A 16,849-nucleotide genomic window follows, 5' to 3' on the forward strand; every position below is an offset into this window, starting at 1 on the left:
TGCCGACAAGCTGTCAGATCTTTCGGCATGTTGATTGAAGCCAGGTTAGATTAAGAGACCAAACTAATGAACTTATGCAAACAAGTAGATCAGAATATATTTGAAGTCCCATATTCTACGCACAAAAAAACCTTTTCCGCGTAAATATCTTCGCATAAATGAGTACTGTTAGGTAATGGAAAAAACCTTGGGATTTTAGGCCATCAATTAAGTGTTATTCAAAACTGATAAATCACATGCAGTCACGATTGCTGCATAAATACAGCCATTTTAATTCAGCTAGCACATTCAAAGTAAAAAAGCATCCCAAGGTGCTTCACAGAGACACCAGGTAAAATATGGTCACCAAGCCAATGGAGGTAGTAGAAAACTGGGCCGGGATTCTCCCCTACCCGGCGGGGCGGTGGGTCTCGGCGGGATGGAGTGGCGTGAACCACTCCGGCGTCGGGCCGCTCCAAAGGTGTGTATCTCTCCGCACCTTTAGGGGCCAAGCCCTCACCTTGAGGGGCTAGGCCTGCGCCGGAGTGGTTGGCATGCCGCCGGCCGGCAGGAAAGGTCTTTGGCGCCACGCCAGCCGGGGCTGAAAGGACTGTGCCGGCCGGCGGAAGTCCATGCATGCGCGGGAGGGGGTGTCACTTCCACATCAGCCATCGCAGATGCTATGGCCGAGGCAGAAGGCGGCACAGGCCCGCCCATGGATTGGTGGGCCCCGATCGCGGGCCAGGCCACCATGGGGGCACCCCCCCGGGGCCAGATTGCCCCGCGTCCCCCCAGGACCCGGAGCCCGCCTGCGCCACCCGTCCCGCCGGTAAGGGTGGTTTGATTCACGCCGGCGGGACTGGCATGACAGCAGCGGGACTTCGGCCCATCGTGGGCCGGAGAATCACCGGGGGGGGGGCCCGCCGACCGGCACGGCGCAATTTCCGCCCCCGCCAAAATTTCGGTGCCGGAGAATTCGGCGGCCAGCAGGGTTGGGTTGGCCATGCTAAATTGCCCTTAATGTCCAAAAGAGATTAGGTGGGGTTACTGGGTTATGGGGATAGGATGGAGGTGTGGGGCTTAAGTGGAGTGCCCTTTCCAGCAGCCGGTGCAGACTCGATGGGCCGAATGGCCTCTTTCTGCACTGAAATGGGTCTTTTTCTGGATGGCAAGATGTAACTAGTGGGGTGCCACTGGATTCGGTTCTTGGGTCTGAGCTATTTACAATCTATATTAATGACTTGTATACAGGGATAGAAGGTTCTATAGCCAAATTTGCAGGTGACACAAAAATAGGTGGGACAGTAAGTTACAATGAGGAAATAAGAACTTTACAAATGTATATAGATAGGTTAGGAGAGTGGACCAAAATGTGGCAGATGGAGTTTAACATGGATAAGTGTGAGGTTATGCATTTTTGTTGAAAAAATGGAAAGGCAATTTATTATCTAAATGGGGAGAGACTTCGGGGTGCTTCAATGTAGAGGGATCTGGGTGTCCTCGTTTATGGATCACAGAAAACTAGCACGCAGGTGCAGCAGGTAATAAGGAAAGCAAACGGAATGTTGGCATTTATAGCAAAAGGAATAGAGTATAAAGGTAAGGAAGTGTTGTTGCAACTATACAAGGCATTATTAGTAAGACCGCACCTGGAGTATTGTGCACAGTTTTGGTCCCCTTATTTAAGGAAAGATGTAGTGGCATTGGAGGCAATTCAAAGGAGGTTCACTAGATGGATTCCACGGATGAGGGGTTTGTCATATGAGGATAGATTGCACAGTTTAGGCCTATACTCTAGAGTTTAGAAGAATGAGGGGAGATGTAATTGAGGTATACAAGATGCTAAAGAATATGGATAAAGTAGTGTGGAGCTGATGCTTTCTAAAATGAGAGGTCATAATCTTAGAATAAGAGTTAGCAAATTTAAAACAGATTTGAGGAAAAACCACTTCTCCCAAAGGGTTGTGAATCTGTGGAATTCGCTACACCAGAGTGCGGTTGGATGCAGGGATAGTGAGTAAAGTTAAGGAGGATTTAGACAGATTTTTAATTGGAGAATGGGCAGGACGGTGGAGTTGAGGCCAGGATGGAATCAGCCATGATCACATTGAGGGTGTTAGGCTCAGGAGGCTGAATTGCCTACTATGTGTTAAAGGGGAGGAGATGCTCTGGCTGATTTCGCAATCCAGCTCTTGGTCTGTAACATTGTAGGTAGCAGACGAGGAACATATCAGCCATGACAGAATGGCGGAGCAGACTTGATGGACCGAATGGCCTAATTTTGCTCCTATACCTTATGGATTTATGAACAAGGCGGCAATAGGGAAGGATGGCTGTGCAGGAGAAGGGGCAATGGGGAAGGAAGGTTGTGCAAGGGCAGGGAGGTGAATGGTGATGGCGAATGATGGCAGGCAGAGGGGCAAGGTGGTGAATGGCTAATGCTCTGGAGACATGGGCATAAATCCCACCATGGAAGCTGGTGGAATTTGAAATCAATAAATAAATCTGGAATTAAAAGATCATCTCAGTAACAGTGACCACAAAACCATTGCTGATTGTCATAAAAACCCATTCTGGTTTACTCAAATCCATTAGGGAAGGAAATCTGTCATCCTTATCTGGTTTTAAGTGTCTCCAAATGAATCAACCAATAAACCCACACAAGAGTTTCTGATTACCTGATGTGAAACACACACTCTTCCCTCACTCGCAAATTGTTTCCTTAATGGTGTGTTTCTATACTCTCTTAGAAATAACAAACAAACTGTAGAAAGGCAAATATTCTTACAAATGAATTGAAATGGTTGGCTGCTCGCACATTTATTTGCATGGGAAAGATTTATTGTATAAAAATCTTGGTTACTACTATCGTTCAGTTAAAATAACCCATTCTTCGTGAAAGAGTAATTAGTAAACTATTTAGTATAAGGGGGCTATCCAGAAGAACTACATATTATTTTCATCATACAGATACATGATGGGCTGAAGGTCCTCTTTCTGTACTGCATGACTCTAGGATACACGAAACCTAAGTGGTGTATTTTTACTGCAATCTTTTGCAAACACTTGTTATGACTTGAAACTGCAGTGTCTTTCTATACTAATACACAATGTTTGCGAGCCAGCTCTTTGTAAAGGCAAATCCCTGTTATTAACCACGCAGGAAGCAGAGGATGGGTGCTTCTCTACAGTGACTCACCTCAGACTAACTGTGGCCAATGATAGGCAAATTACTGAGAACAGCTCTCCTACTCACGCTGGGGAATGATGTGAAGGATACAGACGAATGGGAGGAGAGGATGCTTACAATCACTTCATGCCATTTGATAACTTCAACTTATAAATGAGCTTTATTCTGTGCACATATCTGCATTCGAACAGATGCCCCTACCTGTCCATTGTTCCCCTATTCCTTTAATTTGCTCCTCAGTGAAATTCCATTGCTGCGCAAGTTTCTTCCAGTCCTTTGGTTTCAGTTGATGGTAAGCCATGCTCCATATGGCTGTGCGGAGCTGACTTGTCTGTGTGGTGTGGTCTAGCTTGAACGTTAACGGATAACTCCTTGCTGGGATTGCAGTGTTGTCCTGTATTTCCTGAAGAGAATCAAAGCAAATCAGGTAAGATTCTTTACTAACTCTTGACATGGTTATGATATGATGCAATGTGAGAATTTTGAGATGACACAACCCAGGCAAGAAATCGCTTGCTTAAATATTACCCCTTAACCCAAGCACCAGCACACCACAGAGTAATTAGCTAAACTGAATAGAAATAAAATGAATCATTATAACCGAACGCTTCTTGAAATCCTGGCCACAACAGGGGATGCTTAAGTTCTGTAGTATAAGGGAAGATAAAGTCGCCATAGTCCCAGATGCCCATAGGCTGCATTCCCCTTTGAGGGGAGAGCTGACTGATGGTGATTTCACCTGAGAATCACCACACCTTAGGCGAGGGGCAATGTTGAGAAGGCTACCTACTTCATTAACAGACAGGATATTCTAATGTATGATGTCGATGGTGATGTACCACCGACACCTGTCAGTCATGTGTTAAGACTCTCTGGAGACAGAGGTTGTGGGCGGCAAGGTGGTGCAGCGGTTAGCACTGCTGTCTACAGCGCTGAGGACCCCAGTTCAATCCCAGTCCCGGGTCATTGTCTGTGTGGAGTTTGCACATTCTCCCCGTATCTACGTGGGTTTCGCCCCCACAACCCAAAGATATGCAGGGTAGGTGAATTGGCCATGCTAAATTGCCCCTTAATTGAAAAAAATAATTGGGTTACTTTAAATTTAAAAATAGAATGCCCCAAGATTTATTTTTTTTAAAAGCCAGAGGTTGGAACATTGCTACGAGCAACGTGCCTGCTCTACAACCTGTTTAGAGTAGTACTAACAATACAAGTGTTAAGCAGATACAGGTTTATGTCTACAGTCTGTCTAAGAACAAATTCCCATACCTAGACTCCAAAGTAGGACTGATCTCAGAACAGTTCTCATGGAAGACGGTCTTGTGAATTCTACTGGTGAAGCATTCCATCTCACATAGGCTCAAATGAAAAGTAAGTACTGTTTGGGCCTCTTGCAGCCCTTGCTGCTTTTCCTTCTCTCTTCACAGATAGAATTTACAGTGCAGAAGGAGGCCATTCAGCCCATCGAGTCTGCACCGGCTCTTAGAAAGAGCACCGTACCGAAGCCCACACCTCCACCCTATCCCCATAACCCAGTAACCCCACCCAACACGAAGGGCAATTTTGGACACTAAGGACAATTTTTAACATGGCCAATCCACCTAACCCGCACATCTTTGGGCTGTGGGAGGAAACCGGAGCACCCGGAGGAAACCCACGCACACACGGGGAGGACGTGCAGACTCCGCACAGCCAGTGACCCAAGCCGGGAATCGAACCTGGGACCCTGGAGCTGTGAAGCAATTGTGCTATCCACTATGCTACCGTGCTGCCCCCAACCTCTTGGCTGGCCAGAAAGCTAAAGTCGATTTCCCACTCAGCCATCGGTTGAAGCATAAAGTGGAATCTGCAAGAATGATCCCATTGGCTTTAGATGGCTATCCTTGCCACAGTTCATGGAGTTCCAGGCAATTGCATTTGCACCACCACCATATTAAAATTGCATGCAAAGATTAATATTTACACTGCAAAGTTTAGAAGAAATAGGGTTGCCTTTAATAGGGAGCTGGTTGAGACAGACAGGGCGAAGGATGAGAAATAACCCACTCATTGCCTTAAGTTTCAGGCCCAGGTATTTTAATTCCCAAATAAAAGCTGCCTGTCTGTCCCCTTGCCATCGGGAACATTCTCATTTATCCATGAGGCTCCCATCTGAGCTCAGCAGCTCCTTCGCCACCATTTGCTGTTGGTTGCAAATGTAGAAAACCATTAATAAAAGGATCTTAAAAATCAGAAACTTTTACTATGGGTATGAAGAAAGATCTGCACAATGTAGAATGAATTACCTATCGCCTTAGCTCAGGTGAAAATAATATTAACACGTGCAGAGAATTTGCCAAAATGTGTTGTATGTTTCTTTATTATTTTGTAATAGAAAATGGCACAATATCTTTGAAATTAAAAATTAATCAAACAAAATGTGAATATCACAGTAAAAGATTACCCTCAAATCTGTGCAGTCAAAATCATAATTATATTTAATTATATAATTACAGTTAGGATTACATTGGAAAGCAAATGGGAAATGTACTAATAGATAAAGCATGTCTTTGTACCTATACATATATGTTTTTAGAAATTTAGAGTACTCAGTTGTTGTTTTTTCCAATTAAGGGGCAATTTAGCATGGCCAATTCACCTACCCTGCATATCTTATTGGGTTGTGGGGGTGAGACCCCGCAGATACGGGGAGAATGTGCAAACTCCACACATACAATGACCCAGGGCCAGGATCGAACCCGGGTACTCGGCACCTTGAGGCAGCAGTGCTAACCACTGTTTTTGTACCCTTGTGTACCTTGATATTTAACTCTTGCGAACTTGTGTTTAAGTCCAGCCCAGTCTGACCCAGTGGACCCTTCTCTGTTAGTTGGCAATAGATATAAGCTCACAGCTGAGGGCCACCTTTAATCACCGCTAGTTGGTAGTTTGATTCTGGGTCACAGGAGGAACCCCAGAAGAAAATGGAGATTGGGGTCATGTTGCGGACTGAGCAAAGATGTTCCGCAAAGCGGTCAGCCAGTTTAGTCCCCCCCAATGTAGAGGAGACAACGAATATAATTTTGGCTCGATTGGAATCATTGTTTCTCAACAACTGCACCAACATTTCTGCAACCAGCACAAAGGATCATGGCACTCAATGTGCAAATTGCATTCAGCACAAATAAAGTTTCCATAATTGTTTGGGCTTTTCGTTACCCTGGAATTTAGGGAGGGGGGGGGATATCCTCAGAGAGGGGAACTGAATCATAGAATCTACAGTGGAGAAGGAGGCCATTCGGCCCATCGAGTCTGCACCGGTCCTTGGAAAGAGCACCCTACCTTAGCCGACACCTCCACCCTATCCCCGTAACCCCACCCCTTTTTGGACACTAAGAGCAATTTATCATGGCCAATCCACCTAACCTGCACATCTTTGGACTGTGGGAGTAAACCCGCGCAGCTGGAGGAAACCCACGCAGACACAGGGAGAACGTGCAGACTCTGCACAGACAGTGACCCAAGGCAAGAATCAAACCTGGGACCCTGGAGCTGTGAAGCAACTGTACTAACCACTGTGCTATCATGCCACCCTCGGTGGGATGCTGGAAAATGCTTAGAATCTACTTTGATTACATACTTTGAACTGTGGTGTGTCTGACCATGGTTCACCTGTTGGTGCATACTTACCCTGAATGTGAGAGTATAAGATAGAAATGGTAAATTGTTTAATTTTTCTGAATTTGTGTGCGTTTGTAAAGAGATAACTGGGGTCATGGAATAGTATTATTTGAATCAATGTCTTGCATTTGTATTGAATTCTTTGCAACCTTTTGCCTGGTGTAATATCGTTCATTTTTCTTATTTAATAAATGTTTTATTCTTTGCGTTAAATGTCCATCAACAGACTCTTGCGGATTTGTTCAGTAACTTTCCTCTATGGTTTCTAAAAAAAAGTTAGGATCTATCGAGCCAGGTTTCATCCTGGGATCTGACTTGTCCAGCAGTAATATCAGCTGGGGTCATAACACTGGAAAATTCTTTAACATTTAAATTTAGCATCTTTCCTAGCCTCAACACATGCCAAAGTGCTTTACAACCAATGAAATACTTTTGAAAAGCAGTCATAGTTGTAACATAGGAAACATAATTGAAACCCTGCAGTGCAGGAGGCCATTTGGCCATCGTCTCTGCACCAATGCTTTAAATCAGCACTCTACATAGGTCACTCCCCCACCCATCCCCCCTTACCCATAACCTAATCTGCACATCCTGGACAGCAAGGGACAATTTAGCATGGCCAATCCACCTAACCTCCCCATGCTTGGGCTGTGGGTGCGGGGTGCACTAGAGCAGATAGGCGCCCCTAGAATCTTGGCTGTTAGGATCCACGAGGGTGCAGCGGATGAGGGGGGGGCTACAACAGGAATTGGAAATGCAGCGACAAATCTTTTGTCACCCCCATTTCCCCGCCAAATTGCTATCGGGACTCTAGACCCTACCACAGTCCCCTGCCCCTTGGCGTGGATGCTGCACAATCAGTTGGCACGCCGGGCAGTCTCAACTGAATTCTGCGAGAACTGGAAAAAACCTCAGGTTCTCGCACCCAACCGAGGCCACTCAGCCGGGTGGGGAATTCTGACCGTCTTGATACTGGGAGGTGTGGGGGGTTCCTTGGCGGCCAGCGATAGGAATTATTTTATTTGTGGCCTTACCATCCTGGGAAACAAAACCTTGGGAGCCCTCGGGGCAATAACCAAGGAATTGTCTCAGCTGCGGTTGTTTGCAATGCAGAACCGGTATGCTCTTGACTATCTTTTGACCCGTGAGGGTGGGGTATGCACCATAGTGCAGGGCAAGTGTATCATGGGAGTTCAAGACCTAACCGCTAACATCACTAAATTTATGGATCGCATACGGGATCACCTGGACGGAATGCAGGATCCTGGCTCTTGGGGTAACTGGGGATTTGGAGGTTGGTAGGACTGGTGGATAAATATGGCCATGTATTTAGCAGTGGCACTCGGCTGCATCTTTGTGGGCCTGGCCATCCTTAAATGCGTGATGGGTAGGATGCGGGGTGCACTAGAACAGATAGGCGCCCCTAGAATCTTGGCTGTTAGGATCCACAAGGGTGCAGCGGATGAGGGGGGCTACAACAGGAATTGGAAATGCAACGCCAAATCTTTTTAGATGAGGGGCCGTAGCTACGGATTGAATAGATAGGTTATCATGTAATGATAAAAGGAGGGAATGACGAATGTGATATAAAATAGTTAGGTTAAATATATTAGTTACAGTAATGTAGATGTAGGCCGGTCTAATTCTAGTGAGTTCACAGACAAAGTATTTCAGAAAGCATGGCACGGGAGGGGGAGGGGTGTCTAGTGGAGGAGGAGAAAAGGATGCTGTGTAACAAGAGGCCAGGGGAAAGGAATAAGAAGTGAGCCAATTAGGATATATGGCCAGGTCAGGAGGGGTATAGGATGACCTATGGGAATCGTTTATGTGAAACTTGATGCCATTTGAATGTATTTGTAGAGATTCCTTTGTCTCCAACAGCACTCGATTCTAAAGACCCAGGAGGCTGCTTGTGTTCCGGGTTTTTGTGAAGCGAGTCAGACTTGCAAGTCAGGTAAAAATAAATAATACTATGCCTACAAATCATCTTGAGTTTTATTGTGGCCAGACTGACGGGTAAAGAAATCTCAATTAGTCATGAGAGGAAACCAGAGCACCCAGAGGAAACCCACACAGACACTGGGAGAATGTGAAAACTCCACACAGACAATGCCGGAATTAAACTTGGCGCTATGAGGCAGCAGTGCTAACCACTCTGCCAACATGGCAGCTAAATGCACAGAACAAGCTCCCACAAACAGCAATGTGACATTAACCAGATAATCTGTTTTTGTGATGTTGACTGAAGGATAAATATTGGCCAGGACACCAGGGATAATTCCTCTCTTCTTCTAAACAATGGCATGGGATATTTTATGTCCAAATGAGAGAGCAGGAAATTCCCTGGTTTAAAATCTCATCAAAAAAAAGTAATACTGGCAATGCGGTACTCCCTCAGTACTGCAATGGAGTATCAGCCTAAACTACTGTGCTTAAGGTCTGGAGGGGGCCTTGAACCCACAACCTTCTGACTCAAAGGCAAGAGTGCTGCTCACTGAGCCACAACCGACGACAAAAAAAATCACGTTCTGTAATTTAAAATCAACTTAGTCACAAACAGTGGATTGACATAGATTTAAAATGCTTAGCTTTTGTGTTAAACCCGTTTTGACCTATAATTTATTTTCTTCCATTCCAAATTTCAAAAAAGCTCGTTCTCAATGCTGTCCAGCTACGCTGCTTCAGATCTTTGTGGTGAGCAATATGCAAATGAGTCTGAGCAGAACTGCATGAGGAGAAAAGCCCTTTAAAATAGGAATTGTTAATTGTACCCAAAGAGGAAACTCTACCCCATTGTACTGCAATAATGTGAATGTTATTGTTAGGGCGGGTCCACTTTCTTGAGATAACTTTGTTGACGCACATTGTGCAATTACTGAGAAATGCATAACCTTTTATGAACTAAAAGCAAGTTTCAATTGAACCAGATCAACCAGTCTTATCTGAGGTACATTAAAGCCAACCATTTAGTTGCCAACCAGGTTTAGTCGGGCAGCATGGTCGGCACGGGCTTGGAGGGCCGAAGGGCCTGTTCCTGTGCTGTATATTTCTTTGTTCTTTGTTCATTACAAATTGATGAATGGTACTCTCAGTAAAGGTCACTTATTGATCATTTACTTGAAAAAACCATGGATTGTGTCAGGTGATTCCCCAGAAAATTGGTAAGAATCCGCTATGACAAAGATTTGGTTTATTTAGTCGCCATAGTTCAGTAGCCCTGCTATTGGCCTACTAAAGGCAAATATATATTCTCTGTCAATTCACAAGTTTAATCGCTATATAAAATAATATCTCAATATTTTAACTTATAAAAGGAAAAAGCCCTATTTAATATTTTGGGGCTTTCTATTTTTTTAAAATTTAGAGTCCCCAATTTATTTCCCCAACTACGGGGCAACTTAGCGTGGCCAATCCACCTTCCCTGCATGTTTTGTGTTGTGGGGGTGAGATCCACGCAGACACGGGGAGAATGTGTAAACTCCACATTCAGCACTGAGTGCTGAATTTGGTGCATTTGAGTGCTATAGTGAGAGTTTGGTGACTGGGGAGTGCTGAATTTGGTGCATTTGAGTGCTATAGTGAGAGTTTGGTGACTGAGGGAGTGCTGAATTTGGTGCATTTGAGTGCTATAGTGAGAATTTGGTGACTGAGGGAGCTAGGTGAGGAGGGAGTAAGGTGCTCCTTTCATTTTGTTTCCTACATTTCTGCAAAGAGTGAGAAGAGAGCCAGGAGTTTACAGAGAGGCAGCTGACTGGGAGCAGAATCGGAGGGCGGAGATCCAGTTGGTCCACAGGGCAGCTATATTCTGTAAGGTAAGAGGGGATGGAGGCTAGGCCAGTTGCATGCTCCTCCTGTAGGATGTGGGTGGTGAGGGATACCACCGGTGTCCCCGCTGACTATACCTGCGGGAAGTGCACCCAACTCCAGCTCCTCAAAGACCGTGTTAGGGAACTGGAGCTGAAGCTGGATGAACATCGGATCATCCGGGAGGCAGCGGGGGTGATAGAGAAGAGTTACAGGGAGGTAACCACACCCAAGGTACAGGACAAGAATAGCTGGGTGACAGTCAGGGGAAAAAAACAAACAGGCAGACAGTGTAGGGATCCCTTGTGGCCGTTCCCCTTCAAAACAAGTATACCGTTTTGGATGCTGTTTGGGGGAATGACCTACCGGGGGAAGGCCCTAGCGACCAGGTCTCTGGCACTGAGTCTGGCTCTGGGGCTCAGAAGGGAAGGGGGGAGAATAGAAAAGCAATAGTTGTAGGAGATTCAATGGTTAGGGGAATAGATAGGAGATTCTGTGGTCGCGAGCGAGACTCCCGGAAGGTATGTTGCCTCCCGGGTGCCAGGGCCAGGGATGTCTCGGATCGTGTCTTCAGGATCCTTAAGGGGGAGAGGGAGCAGCCAGAAGTCGTGGTGCAACTACGTTGGTACCAACTACGTAGGTAGGAAAAGGGGTGTGGAGGTAATAAACAAGTTTCGGGAGTTAGGCTGGAAGTTCAAAGCCAGGACAGACAGAGTTGTCATCTCTGGTTGTTGCCGGTGCCACGTGATAGCGAGGCTAGGAATAGGGAGAGAGTGCAGTTGAACACGTGGCTGCAGAAATGGTGTAGGAGGGAGGGCTTCAGGTATTTGGATAATTGGAGCACATTCTGGGGAAGGTGGGACCTGTACAAGCAGGACGGGTTGCATCTGAACCAGAGGGGCACCAATATCCTGGGAGGGAGGTTTTCTAGTACGCTTCGGGAGGGTTTAAACTAATTTGGCAGGGGAATGGGAACCGGATTTGTAGTCCAGCAACTAAGGTAGCCGATATTCAGGATGCCAAAGCGTGTAGTGAGGCAGTGGGGAAGGGAACACTGACAAAGGAGAGTACTTGCAGGCACGGAGATGGGTTGAAGTGTGTATACTTCAACGCAAGAAGCATCAGGAATAAGGTGGGTGAACTTAAGGCATGGATCGGTACTTGGGACTACGATGTGGTGGCCATCACGGAAACTTGGATAGAAGAGGGGCAGAAATGGGTGTTGGAGGTCCCTGGTTATAGATGTTTCAATAAGATTAGGGAGGGTGGTAAAAGAGGTGGGGGGTGGCATTGTTAATTAGAGATAGTATAACAGCTGCAGAAAGGCAGTTTGAGGAGCATCTGCCTACTGAGGTAGTATGGGTTGAAGTCAGAAATAGGAAAGGAGCAGTCACCTTGTTAGGAGTTTTCTATAGGCCCCCCAATGGTAGCAGAGATGTGGAGGAACAGATTGGGAAACAGATTTTGGAAAGGTGCAGAAGTCACAGGGTAGTAGTCATGGGTGACTTTAACTTCCCAAACATTGAGTGGAAACTCTTTAGATCAAATAGTTTGGATGGGGTGGTGTTTGTGCAGTGTGTCCAGGAAGCTTTTCTAACACAGTATGTAGATTGTCCGACCAGAGGAGGGGCAATATTGGATTTAGTACTTGGTAATGAACCAGGGCAAGTGATAGATTTGTTAGTGGGGGAGCATTTTGGAGATAGTGACCACAATTCTGTGACTTTCACTTTAGTAATGGAGAGGGATAGGTGCGTGCAACAGGGCAAGGTTTACAATTGGGGGAAGGGGAAATACGATGTTGTCAGACAAGAATTGAAGTGCATAAGTTGGGAACATAGGCTGTCAGGGAAGGACACAAGTGAAATGTGGAACTTGTTCAAGGAACAGATACTACGTGTCCTTGATATGTATGTCCCTGTCAGGCAGGGAAGAGATGGTCGAGTGAGGGAACCATGGTGACAAGAGAGGTTGACTGTCTTATTAAGAGGAAAAAGGAGACTTATGTAAGGCTGAGGAAAGAAGGTTCAGACAGGGCGTTGGAGGGATATAAGATAGCCAGGAGGGAACTGAAGAAAGGGATTAGGAGAGCTAAGAGAGGGCATGAACAATCTTTGGCGGGTAGGATCAAGGAAAACCCCAAGGCCTTTTACACATATGTGAGAAATATGCGAATGACTAGAGCGAGGGTAGGTCCAATCAAGGACAGTAGCAGGAGATTGTGTATTGAGTCTGAAGAGATAGGAAAGGTCTTGAACGAGTACTTTTCTTCTGTATTTACAAATGAGAGGGGCCATATTGTTGGAGAGGACAGTGTGAAACAGACTGGTAAGCTCGAGGAAATACTTGTTAGGAAGGAAGATGTGTTGGGCATTTTGAAAAACTTGAGGATAGACAAGTCCCCCGGGCCTGACGGGATATAGCCAAGGATTCTATGGGAAGCAAGAGATGAAATTGCAGAGCCGTTGGCAATGATCTTTTCGTCCTCACTGTCAACAGGGGTGGTACTAGGGGATTGGAGAGTGGCGAATGTCGTGCCCCTGTTCAAAAAAGGGACTAGGGATAACCCTGGGAATTACAGGCCAGTTAGTCTTACTTCGGTGGTAGGCAAAGTCATGGAAAGGGTACTGAAGGATAGGATTTCTGAGCATCTGGAAAGACACTGCTTGATTAGGGATAGTCAGCACAGATTTGTGAGGGGTAGGTCTTGCCTTACAAGTCTTATTGAATTCTTTGAGGAGGTGACCAAGCATGTGGATGAAAGTAAAGCAGTGGATGTCGTGTACATGGATTTTAGTAAGGCATTTGATAAGGTTCCCCATGGTAGGCTTCTGCAGAAAGTAAGGAGGCATGGGATAGTGGGAAACTTGGCCAGTTGGATAACGAACTGGCTAACCGATAGAAGTCAGAGAGTGGTGGTGGATGGAAAATATTCAACCTGGATCCCAGTTACCAGTGGCGTACCGCAGGGATCAGTTCTGGGTCCTCTGCTGTTTCATCAATTACTTGGATGAGGGAGTTGAAGGGTGGGTCAGTAAATTTGCAGACGATACGAAGATTGGTGGAGTTGTGGATAGTGAGGTGGGCTGTTGTCGGCTGCAAAGAGACATAGATAGGATGCAGAGCTGGGCTTAGAAGTGGCAGATGGAGTTTAACCCTGAAGAGTGTGAGGTTGTCAATTTTGGAAGGACAAATATGAATGCGGAATACAGGGTTAACGGTAGAGTTCTTGGCAATGTGGAGGAGCAGAGAGATCTTGGGGTCTATGTTCAAACATCTTTGAAAGTTGCCACTCAAGTGGATAGAGCTGTGAAGAAGGCCTATGGTGTGCTAGCGTTCATTAACAGAGGGATTGAATTTAAGAGCCATGAGGTGATGATGCAGCTGTACAAAACTTTGGTAAGGCCACATTTGGAGTACTGTGTACAGTTCTGGTCGCCTCATTTTAGGAAGGATGTGGAAACTTTGGAAAAGGTGCAAAGGAGATTTACCAGGATGTTGCCTGGAATGGAGAGTAGGTCTTACGAGGAAAGGTTGAGAGTGCTAGGCCTTTTCTCATTAGAACGGAGAAGGATGAGGGGCGACTTGATAGAGGTTTATAAGATGATCAGGGGAATAGATAGAGTAGACAGTCAGAGACTTTTTCCCCGGGTGGAACAAACCATTACAGGGGACATAAATTTGAGGTGAATGGTGGAAGATATAGGGGGGATGTCAGAGGTAGGTTCTTTACCCAGAGAGTAGTGGGGGCATGGAATGCACTGCCTGTGGAAGTAGTTGAGTCTGAAACATTAGGGACCTTCAAGCAGATATTGGATAGGTACATGGATTACGGTAAAATGATATAGTGTAGATTAATTTGTTATTTAGGGCAGCACGGTAGCATTGTGGATAGCACAATTGCTTCACAGCTCCAGGGTCCCAGGTTCGATTCCGGCTTGGGTCACTGTCTGTGCGGGGTCAGCACATCCTCCCCGTGTCTGCGTGGGTTTCCTCCGGGTGCTCCGGTTTCCTCCCACGGTCCAAAGATGTGCAGGTTAGGTGGATTGGCCATGATAAATTGCCCTTAGTGTTCAAAATTGCCCTTAGTGTTGGGTGGAGGTGTTGACTTTAGGGAGGGTGCTCTTTCCAAGAGCCGGTGCAGGCTCAATGGGCCAAATGGCCTCCTTCTGCACTGTAAATTCAATGATAATCTATGATTAATCTAGGATAAAGGTTCGGCACAACATCGTGGGCTGAAGGGCCTGTTCTGTGCTGTATTTTTCTATGTTCTATGTTCCACACGGACGGTGACCTGGGGCCGTGATCGAACCCGCCACCCATCTTGGGGCATTCTATTACCTTAAAGATGCTATATAAAATGTAAAATGTCATTAAATTATTCTTAAATACAGTCTTACCCTCGAATACTTGTCTAAAGAACAGCCTATGGTATTTCTTGATTATTTTGAAATACAACCTGGTGAAACTGAATCTGACAGAGATGTTGTATACTTCAGTACTCTCGGTAAATACAGCTAAAATACTGGGTTCAACCAGAGGCCAATCACCTAATTAAAAAATAAGTTTGCAGAAACAATTACGTTTTTTCAGTAAAAACTAGAGAATAACATCATGTGGAACATGCTCATGTAGATTTGAGACAGGTTACCCCAGTGGTTCAATAAGAATGCAATGAGTAGTCAAACTGTGAAAAACAGAAATTCGGTCCCAGCTTTAATCTAAGGGGCTTGTTTAGCACAGGGCTAAATAGCTGACTTTGAAAGCAGCCCAAGGCAGGCCAGCAGCACAGTTCAATTCCTGTACCAGCCTCCCCGAACAGGCGCTGGAATGTGGCGACTAGGGGCTTTTCACAGTAACTTCATTTGAAGCCTACTTGTGACAATAAGCGATTTTCATTTTCATTTTTTCATCTATAATCTCAGCTGGGCTGGCAGTATAGAGGCTAAATGTCACATTGTTGCTGAAGGATTGAGGTGGTGCAGGAAGGGGAGATCAGGTAACATGGCTACTCCTCGCCATTGTCCAATGACAGTGATGTGCATTTTGTGTGTGGGTTAAGCGAATTGTAATGCCTCCAGGTAAAAGCCTTCCAACATTGTTAAGAATCACACTTCACTACAGGTGGCACAGTAGCTCAGTGGTTAGCACTGTTGCTTCACAGTTCCAGGTTCGATTCCCGACTTGGGACACTGTCTGTGCGGAGTCTGCACGTTCTCCCCGTGTCTGCATGTGTTTCCTCTGGGTGCTCCGGTTTCCTCCCACAGTCCAAAGATGTGCATGTTAGATGGATTGGCCATACTAAATTGCCCATTAGTGTCCAAAAAAGGTTAGGTAGGGTTACTGAGTTACAGGGATAGTGTGCAGGTGTGGGCTTAAGTATGGTGCTCTTTCCAAGGCCCGGTGTAGACTCGATGGGCCGAATGGCCTCCTTCTTCACTGTAAACTCTATGTTATTGGTTCTTTTGCACAAGGTAACAAATCCTGACTTCCTTCCCATGGAATCAGACTCCAGGATGGAGTTGATGCATAGGGAAAGCAAATAAAATGAGCAGTTAAAAATAGTTATAGGCCCAAATTCTCTCGTCATTGGGATTCTATTTTCCGGTGGCATGGCACCCTGGCCCGTGGTTTTCACAGGGACTTGGGATGGTTTCAATGGGAAATCCCATTAACGAGCGTCAGGAGAAGGTAGAATCCTGCCGCCAGCAAACGGCGTACTGCTGAGAAACACGCGGCCTGGTGACCGGAGAATCCCACCCATAGAATCCAAAGATGTACAGGTTAGGTGGGGTTATGGCGATAGGGCAGGGAAAGTTGGCCCAGGTGGGGTGTGCTCTTTCAGAAGGTGGGTGCAGACCCGATGGGCCAAATGGCCTCCTTCTGCACTGTAGGGTTTCTATGTAACTGATAAAAGCACAGCAGGAGGCCATTCGGCACGTCACGTCCATGCTGGCTCTCAGTACAGCAATCCTGTCAGTACCATTTCCCTGTTCAATCATTGTTTCCCTACAAGTTCAGTTATCTCAAGGGCCTATCCAATTTCCTTTTGAAATCACTGATCACCCTGTTTCCGCTGCCCTCAGAGTCAGCAAGTTCCATTTCATTGCTACTTGTTGAACAAAAAAAGATTATTTGGCACATTTCCCCTGCAATTTCTGTTCAGTACTTTACATTTATGAACCGTAATTCTTGTATCATCAGCGACTGGGAACA

General features: G+C 45.8%; 1 protein-coding gene across 2 annotated transcripts in view; it reads right to left on the bottom strand.

Annotated features, from left to right (window-relative positions):
• Positions 1-16,849, bottom strand: part of LOC140429269 (uncharacterized) — a 123,474-nt gene that overhangs the window by 37,843 nt on the left and 68,782 nt on the right. For both annotated transcript variants that reach the window (XM_072516050.1, XM_072516051.1), the window contains exon 13: positions 3,371-3,572. In XM_072516050.1, coding sequence (XP_072372151.1) covers positions 3,371-3,572 — 202 coding nt within the window. The remainder of the gene's footprint in view (positions 1-3,370; positions 3,573-16,849) is intronic.

The sequence above is a fragment of the Scyliorhinus torazame genome, chromosome 9, assembly GCF_047496885.1.
Source record: "Scyliorhinus torazame isolate Kashiwa2021f chromosome 9, sScyTor2.1, whole genome shotgun sequence".
Lineage (NCBI taxonomy): Eukaryota > Metazoa > Chordata > Chondrichthyes > Carcharhiniformes > Scyliorhinidae > Scyliorhinus > Scyliorhinus torazame.